Source organism: Helobdella robusta (assembly GCF_000326865.2).
Source record: "Helobdella robusta unplaced genomic scaffold HELROscaffold_46, whole genome shotgun sequence".
Lineage (NCBI taxonomy): Eukaryota > Metazoa > Annelida > Clitellata > Rhynchobdellida > Glossiphoniidae > Helobdella > Helobdella robusta.
In genome coordinates this window covers 987,653-997,275 of record NW_008705138.1, presented here as the reverse complement: position 1 = coordinate 997,275, position 9,623 = coordinate 987,653, and the positions used below count along the sequence as shown (strand labels likewise).

General features: G+C 30.9%; 1 protein-coding gene across 1 annotated transcript; it reads left to right on the top strand.

Annotated features, from left to right (window-relative positions):
• Nucleotides 1-3,456: 3,456 nt before the first annotated feature.
• Nucleotides 3,457-5,195, top strand: HELRODRAFT_178198 (hypothetical protein; the record flags this gene model as incomplete). The annotated part of the gene is made up of 4 exons (XM_009026329.1): nucleotides 3,457-3,613; nucleotides 4,249-4,407; nucleotides 4,875-5,002; nucleotides 5,079-5,195. 4 exons carry the CDS (start codon nucleotides 3,457-3,459, stop codon nucleotides 5,193-5,195), a joined length of 561 nt encoding a protein of 186 aa, XP_009024577.1.
• Nucleotides 5,196-9,623: the final 4,428 nt, after the last annotated feature.

Here is a 9,623-nt window from a genome sequence, read left to right as displayed (position 1 = left end):
GTATTTACAGANAAATTAGTAAAAACATTTATAATAACTAATTCAAATGTAAACAATAAAGCATATTTAAATTTAAATTGGATTGTTGTCATGGTAAATAAACGTTAAAAGTTAAAACATGTGGCGTCAATTAAATCTATCAAAACTTGTTTAATTTAGAATTGGGTTTTTTTATATTATAAACACCAATATTGTAAATGTAAAGTGTAATGTTGCTAATGTTAATTAAAATTTATATACAATTGATAATGAAGATTTTATTTAGTATAAATTTGTTTATTTTTAATGTGTTATTATTTTATTAATATGTTTATTCCTAAATAATTCTGCATTCCATTGGTTAGACCGAAATCATATTAGTTATATTTCTTTTCCAACATTGCGATAAATTTAATATTGTTTCGTTTTCATGTTTATCGTGATAAAAAATTATATCCAATTCTGGTTTTTAAACATTAATAATTTTTTCATACATTAAATATTTCATTCTTGCATAACTTCTTAAAATATGTATTTTTTTCATTTATTTCAATGAACGAATTAATGGATTAAAAAGAAAGGAATAAATTAATAAATGAATTATTTTTAAAAATTACTATACTTTCGATAATATTCCACTAAACTTATTTAATTTTGTTGTATGTTTATGAAAATGATTGATAAATTTCAATGATTCGTTAGCAGCACAAATCAGCTGTTACTTTGGAAATAGAAAATTACTTAACTGTTATTCAAATTTATTATATCATTTGTTTCATTTTTTTTTATTAGTTTTTAAATGATCATTAAAATACTTTGGAAATAGAAAATTACTTAACTGTTATTCAAATTTATTATATCATTTGTTTCATTTTTTTTATTAGTTTTTAAATAATCATTAAAATATTTAATAAATGATTATTAAAAGTTCAGCTTTTCGATATTTAATTTTCTGGTTAAACAAAAATACACCTCAATATTTCGTCACAAAAAATTGTTTGTTTGATAAATAGCGTTTCATAATTTTTTGTGATTCCAATCCTCTGCTGTCAAAATCTCTAATCTTTACAATCGCCTCCATACATAAACCGTCAAATAGATAATTGACTTGCATCTAGCATCATTTAAAAAAATTGACTTTTTTTTCAATTGTTGACCCTCTCGATTTTAAACTCGTAAATTAAGGTGTCTTGAAATTTTTGAATCGTTTCTATAATCAATTTTTCCTGGATTAGTGGATTTATGGAATTTTCCTTAAATCATTTTCTGTTATCAGTTAATTTTTATGGTGTTTGACCTCATTGAATTATTTTCTATAATCAAATGATTTCTCATTAAGTCATTTTCTGTATTCAACTGATTTTTATGGAATTATTTTTTGTAATCAATAGATTTTTCATGGGTTTTTTTTATCTGAGATCTATTATATTTGCAATTTTCAACGGGACAAAGATTATAGGAATTTGTCAGAATAAAAAGTACATGGTTTTAATAGACCCAGATAACCAGATTCGAATTTTGCTTGAACACTTTTAACACGAATAGAATCCAAGACCAAGTATTTTCTTGCAAGTCTATTTTAATAAAAGATAAAAGATTGAAGCATCAAATATAAATAACTTTATTTAAAAAATTATAAAAACAAGATCTAAAAAATATTAAAATAAAAGATGGGATTGGCAATGTTTCAGCTTACAAATGTAAATGTTATAAAAAATTCAGTATTAAGTTTGCGTTCAAACCAATGCAAGGACAAAAATGTTCAGTTTGCTGTGATAAAGTATCAAATTCTCTAAGTTGGTAAAGGTGGATATTAAAATTTTATCAAGAGAATTTTATGGTCAAAAATGTAACTAAGACTACCAAGCATAGACGGCAAGTTGTTCAAATTATTGAGGGTTTCAGAAGTTACTCAAATTTAAATTTTGATTATTTTTGGAATTTATTATTTATTTATCTTTTTAATTTTTAAAAGTCAAGTTTAAATAATATAATGTAAATAGTAAAATTCTATTTTTAAATATCCCAAACATTTAAAAATCTAGTTTAAATACAGTCATGTTGCGAACGATTTTCTGCGCAAATTATTCCGAGATGTAAATTCTTTGTATATGTCCTGAATTGAAAGATTGTGGGCGCGTTATTTATAGCAATGTAGTATGGTTTAATCTTAGCTGATTGATTGTTAAACGTAAATAAGTTTTTAAGCGCCGAAGAACGGAAAACGATCTTTCTGAGCTGCATGTCGTCACAGGAATTGTAAGAAATATTCTAAGTCGAGAAATTTCTAGCATTTCATTCAAACCGTGTCAGTTTGTATCTCTTAAAACGTAGACAATGTCTGTGACTGATATAATAAATTTCCTTGCTTTGAATCTAGAATTGAATCTTTTCACTTGACGCTAGAATTGAAGAGATAGCGGTATTTTTTTTAATAATTGCAAAGTGTCAAATAAATGAAAGTTTTCGTTATCATCAGTAAAACGCTTCAGACGATTTCGCTGCCGTGACAAACTTGGATCTTCAGTATTTAATATTTTTGCTTCATTAGTGATATTTAACCAAAAAGGCGAAAAGGTTTCATCGGAAGGTTCTGTTGAAGCGATAGCATTAGACTTCCTACGAGTATGCGTACTTTTGACATAGGCAGCGTTGGACACTGCAAAGCTTTCGACGTTTTCAATTTATCATATATGATAAACACAACATAATTATGAAATGATATCATTTTTGTGAGAAAACCGCCATTATCATTTCTGACAGAACTTTGATTTTCAAAAAAGTTTAGCAGTTTAAAAGCCCAGTTGTTTAACATAATGTTGGACATAATAGGCGCAATGATGTAATTATAGCATTACCTTGTTAAAAAAAGGAAAAACAAGCTAAACGTATTTTTATACTATTCTTTGATAAACGTTACAAGTTCTTTTACAAAATAGATTTCACCTTTGCACTCTAACATCATAGAAATTGATAATATTGTGGCTGTTGCAATAGACAAATATTGCAAACGGCGAAATTTCTAAGACTGACCTGTACTTCATTATGAATTCCAGAAACGTTATATGCTCCGTCATAACATTGTCCTCGACAATCTCTGATATCAAAATTGAACCTTAGTAAAACATCCTTCAAAATTTTGAACAATGTACCAGCATCTGTGGCGTCCGTGTTATAAAATCCTAGAAAATATTCTTCTGAAATAAATTCATTATTAACAACTTTTAAAAAAGTTTCGTCTAAAAGTATGGCTTAATACTTTCTCAAATGAATATCACAAACGAATATCACTTATAACGGATCTGAAAACGCTGTGCGACTAATTTTCCAACAATTCATTTGAATATCTTTTGTATATTGATATGATGTTTGTTCAAGCCATTGCTGTAATTCAGAACTATCCTGCACGCAGACGTAAAAGACAGTGAAAATTCGAATCATCATCGTCATGAGAGCGTATAGCGTTATTTTGAACAGATGAAGACATTTTTTTTAAAATATTTATTTTCAAATATTGAGGGGGCTCAAGATAGGCTTGAGTCCGAAGGGTTAAATTTTGGGGGGCTCAAGCCCGAAAGCCCATACAAGTCGCCGCCAGTGAACACAACTGCTTCAAACGCAAACTTTGTGGAACGTTTATTTGAATATCAACAGTAATAGAAACAATAAACTAATCCGAATGACATTCTAAACTAATCACATTTACGACTGCTTTCTCTTCGCTTGTAACCTCAACTAAAAACCCCGGCCGTAGGTCGTACTAATAGCCCATTTTCAATCATAGATACAATATTTCTTTACACTCTATGGTTTACAACCCAAAGATAACAATTGAATGATAAATTATATAGTGCATTTCTTTAATTAAGGTTTATCTTCTGCAAGCAGACGTAAAAGGCTGAAAATTCAAATCATCATCGTCATGAGATAGCGACATTTTAAACAGACAAAAACATTTTTTTAAATATTCATTTTCAAATATTAAGAATCGAAATTTTATGTCTTCGTCCCACAAAACTGATGAAAAGATCATGAAGATGTCTTCGTCCCATAAAACTGATAAAAAAATCATAAAGATAATCCATAATAATATTAAACAAACCTGAACGATAAAGTAAAATTAAGGCTCTTTTACAAAACCTACAAAACATATAACCTTTTAATTTTGAATAATTGCCTACTTTGCTGCCTTTTGAAATGTAATCATCTCATAATTACGCGTCTTCAAACTTCTTATTAGAGATAACTACTAACAACACAACCGCGTAGACAAAAGAGACAGTGCAATTAAAAATTATCTAGAAACTTTCTACAACACCCCAATAATGCCAAACATTATTGCCAAATATAGGCAAAATTATTACCAAATTTTGTTGAAACGTCTGGATGTGTCATACGGCATTGGTAGAGATGCTATCCACTTCGATGGTTTCAGTTATACTCAGTAGAGATATTATCCTCTTCGATGGTTTCAGTTATACTTAAGATGTTAAATTATCGGTAGAGATGCTATCCACTTCGATGGTTTCAGTTATACTCAGTAGAGATATTATCCTCTTCGATGGTTTCAGTTATACTTAAGATGTTAAATTATCAGCGTTTGTAAAGATAACCCGTGCACCGCAACCTCAGAATTAACTTCAAAGGTTTTCGTTCTCTTAAAAATCATGTTGAAATAGATGCTATTCAACTCTAAGCATCGTCTGAAGCTGTGTCGAAAACAGTAAAGCTAGTCTCATCAAACAGTAAAACATGGATTGTTATAAAAATAAAGTCCTCTGCCATTGGCTTTTTTATTAACTGCACAATCAGACAATAAAAGTACTTATTCGTAGTTTCATTTGAAGAATCGACAACTGCAATGCGTAAACCCATCTCTTTGTAAAAACATGCAGCTGCTAGACTGGTTGCCGAATATTCGAAATTTGACTCCATTTCAGCATATACCAGAAACATTGTTGTCTTCGCATTGTTTTCCAGCTATTTCTTTAGATCAGGAATTGTCTATATGACGTTGCTCCAGGTTATTTGAAGAAGCTGCTTTAAATTGTTATATGTTATAACCGTATATTCGCAAGGAACCCATACATTTCAAAAAGAAATGTGAGCGTTCTAAAGTATCCAGTACATTCGAAAAGCGGGAAGACGGGAATATAAAAACGTGCAGGATATCAGATAGCCGAATAGCGATTGTTAGTGTCAAAAAAGATAATTAATATTTGATAATTGACTGCGTTAAAGCGATATACGTTAGAGAATCGTGATTCGGAACGATAGTTTCTGAACATTATTTCTTATCTAACATTGATTAACTGATTATTAATTTTAAATAAATAAAACAATAATTTGAAAGTTATACTGCTTAAAGTTATAATGGAAGTTATTTCCAAATGGAACGATAGTTTCTGAACATTATTTCTTATCTAACATTGATTAACTGATTATTAATTTTAAATAAATAAAACAATAATTTGAAAGTTATACTGCTTAAAGTTATAATGGAAGTTATTTCCAAATGGAAGTTATTTCCATTGGGATTAAAAGAACACGTCGTTATAAGTTATAAGAATATGATAGAAAATATAAAGACATTTACTGATTCTTATATTTTTACTTCTTTTCCTCCGTCTTATCTCAATAGTGTTCTTTATAATTTATCTCTATGTCTGTCTTCAATTATCGCTTGTTTGACTCTATGTGTCAAACTTAATCCTTCTAAATTTGAATTAACTTGTTTTAATAAATCTAAACACTATTGCTATTCCTCCTATTATCTTATGATTCTAAAACTCTTGATGTTTCTCACAAGTTTCGTAGTCTAAGCTTTATCTAGTATGTCTCTTTCTTTTCAGATTCAGTTCTTATTTTCATCTACGTAGAATAAAGAAACTTTTGCCTTTTTTTGATAATCATACTTTTCTCCTTCTTGTTACTTCGTTAGTCTTATCTAAAATTGATTATTGACGAGAGAAGTTTAATTATTGACGATTGTGATACACCCAAGTAATTTATCTTTGATTCTAGCATGTCTCATTCTTTTTAGATTAATAGTGTTGCTAAAATTTATCTACTTAGAATAAAAAACTTGCCTTTTCTTATCAAGAATTGATTATTGTAACTCGCTCTACTATGGTCTTTCTGGTTCTATACGATTCTATACTCTATCTTTTAAGTAAAACTTTTAAATCTGCTGCTCGTCTAATTGCTCGTGCCCCTTTCTTTACCGATATATCTCCATATCTTGTTACCTTGCACTGATATCACTGAATACCTATAAAATACAGAATAATTTTCTTAATAATCTCAGTCTAAATTATTTTCTAAGTACTTATCAAATATATTAATTGAACCTAAACACTCGGTTTACGATCTCGTTTTTTCTTAACTCGTGTTAAACACTCTTTTGCTAAATCTGCATTTGCTTTTTCTGGCCCTTTTCTCTGGAACTCTCTATCTACTTCTCTGACTACGCTTACGAAGTTCAGAGCGGATCTCAAAACCCATCCGTTTTCAAAATTCATTGAGGAACATCGCGGAAATAGCGCTTTACAAGCTAATTGATTGATTGAGAGCTTCAAATTGAAATGTGGTTTTCCTTTGCCTTCTTTAATGGTTTGAACTTCCTTATCAAGAAGATCTGATGATAAGATTTATGTAAATTTCGTCCATTGTTTGATGGTGACCGCAAAGCGAAAAAAGGCTCCGCCGCATGTTTGAAAGCTATATAAGCCAAATCCGTTGATAAAAATAAACTAACGGTAACTAAAAAAACTAAAAAAAGTATTTTTAATTCTCTATTCAAAAAATGATTGCAGAAATAATCTTGTTGCTTCAATGGTCTAATAATTAGCAAATTACTTGGAAATAGACAACTTAAAATAAAGACTTACGGCGTTTGCGCTAGGTATTTTAAACTTGAGTGCACAATAAATTATAATAAAACTTGGTTGAGTTCCTGAAACTTTTTTAAGGCCACATTCTAATGGTTCTGTGATAAAACAGTACAAAATAAAACAGAACAAGATAAAACAAATCAGGATTTAACAAAACAGTGATAGAAAACAGCTTTTTCGCTTACAATTACAAATAAATAAATAAAAATGCTGATGAAAAAATTTGTTTGTTAGAACCAGTTGATTCCGTTGCAAAAAGTAGTCGATGCATTATATTTTTAGTGTGCAACAATTGTATAACAATTTTGTGATTCAGGACCGGTAAATTTTCCATGCCATGAATGCCAAAACCGTGAACTCAAAGCATGATGTGATGTGAAAGTTCTTTACGAAGAAAGCCCTGACAGTTATTTACACATCAGTACATCCCTAAACTCTGCAACATACGTGTACCTTACTATCTTGACAGAAAAACTGCACCTAAAAAAAGAAAGAACAGCATCTTCTACAAATCTTGTGACCACGTGGTTTAAGATAATGAATATCAAAGACCAGTATTGTAAAACTTCGCGACGTTGCCAGAACACCATGGCAGCTTTAGTGTGACAGGTTTCAGATGTACGACAATAAAAGCTCATAAATTTTACAGATGATGCTTTCGTAGTGACGACAAAATTCAACATCGTTGCTGCTGAGGTACTTTTTTTCTGATCGTCAATTGCAGTATGTGTTGCCTTAAGCATCTGGCCAAAATTTTGCAGAAAAGTTTTTTGGTAACGCCAGGCAACGGCGCGGTAAAAATTTCTATATCGATATTACAGACCTTTGTAGCAACTTACATTTTGATGTTAGTACTCAGTGGTCATGAGAGAACTTCCTCGTTTACACAATGAGCAACCTGATGTGGACAATTGCCTAAGGAAACGCCAAAAAGTCATTGCCATGCGCCTTTGAAGCTATGCATAGAATGCGATATAAATTAACAATAAACAATAATAATAACAAGTGATGTGACCAAGTTTTGTGATAAAGCCAAGTTTGAAATACCGAGCATTTGCGCCGTCAGTCCTTAATTTAATTATAAATTTTTCTTTAATATTCATTTGGAGTATCTGGTGAGTATTTGTATGTTTTTATCATTTGACTAAGACAGCTTTATTGCAATAGTCTATATTAATACATGTAAGGTGTAAATATGGCTAAACTGCAGTCAGTTCAAAATTGGGCTGCAAGGTTGGTTTCAGGTAACCTTAAATATGACCACGTATGACCAATTTTTTTGGCACTTCCGGTTTATCAGAGTTATTTGAAGATATGTTTAACAATGTCGCTCTTAAATATTTAACTTACAGAACAATGCCACTGCTGAATCTAACATTGCGCTCTAACAATCCAGGTTTACTGTTTGTAGCCGTAGAAATTTTTCCGTAATGAATTCTGCGCTGTCATGAGTGGTTTGCCTAGGGATCTTTGTGATCCTGCGCTGTCCGTTATTTAATTTCGCTGAAGGGTGATCCACCATCATTTTGTCCAAGCATACTCGAGCCAATGTTTTTCCATTCATTGCACTGCTTTAATAAAGAGCCACGCAATGTACTTCTATAATCGTTAGCACCTCCGAGATCTTTTTAAAGGGTGCTTACAAACACATTAATAAATAATAACAACGCGCGTGCAGAATTACACTATTCTTTCAGCTTATTACGCCCTAAAAATATTGTTACAGACGTGAAAACAAGATAAAAATTAGTAATTAGAAAGTAAAATGAAGCGCTTGATAATTTAATAGACGGAGCCAATTAAAACGGTTTTAAAAGTCATGTGATGCGTAAACGATTGAAAGTCACGTGACGCGGCATCACCCACTATATAAGTCGGAACACGAACACGGAAAAAAGAAGGAAAGGAAGAAAGAACGAAAAATAACACGATAAGGAGAACACGAGGAGAATAATACGAGGAATACAATTGACGTAAATGTGATTTTATGTAGTTATTAGGATTAAGTTAATGTTTCTATTACTGCCGACGTAGTTGCGTTTAAAGTTGTGTTCATCTATCAAAGATCTTGAACCTACGGAAAAACGAACTCTTGACTATCGTTGGAAGCTACAACACGGTGTTGGAGATATAACGAGTACCGAAGCTATAACATCGGTGTTGGTAGTTACGAAGTCGAAGAGGTTACGACACAGGTGTTAGAATCTTCAGGAAATTACACTCTGGTGATGGAGGTAAGATGCAGTAAAGAATACTAGGACTAGAGAACTCAATGTAATTAGTCGGACAAGAGAAATTTAACTACTGACGAATAGTTTTATTCCGTGATTTATCTGTCGATTAGTTATTGTGCTATATTCTAACGATTTAACGATCGAACGAACGAAATCGATTACGGCAATACACACCAGCCAGCACTGTTGTCTTTTTGATAAAGTCATTTGGAAGCAATTCTGCTTAGGAATCAAGAATCCACGTAAAGTGAAATAACCATACCCTACAAGTTAAAGGGGCCGGTTATAACAATATTGTAATGATAAGTCAAATTCTAAACACGGTTTAACATTCATGTGTAGCAACCAAGTTTAATAAATATTAAGAATACTATTATACAAAGCTATTATTGCATTGTACTACTTTACTGGTGACTGTTTTCATGCAAATATATATTAGGTACATTACTGAAAAGCCAGGTAGTCTAGGTGCATCACTGACTTTTAACAACACATTTAACAAGCTTCAACTGAAATT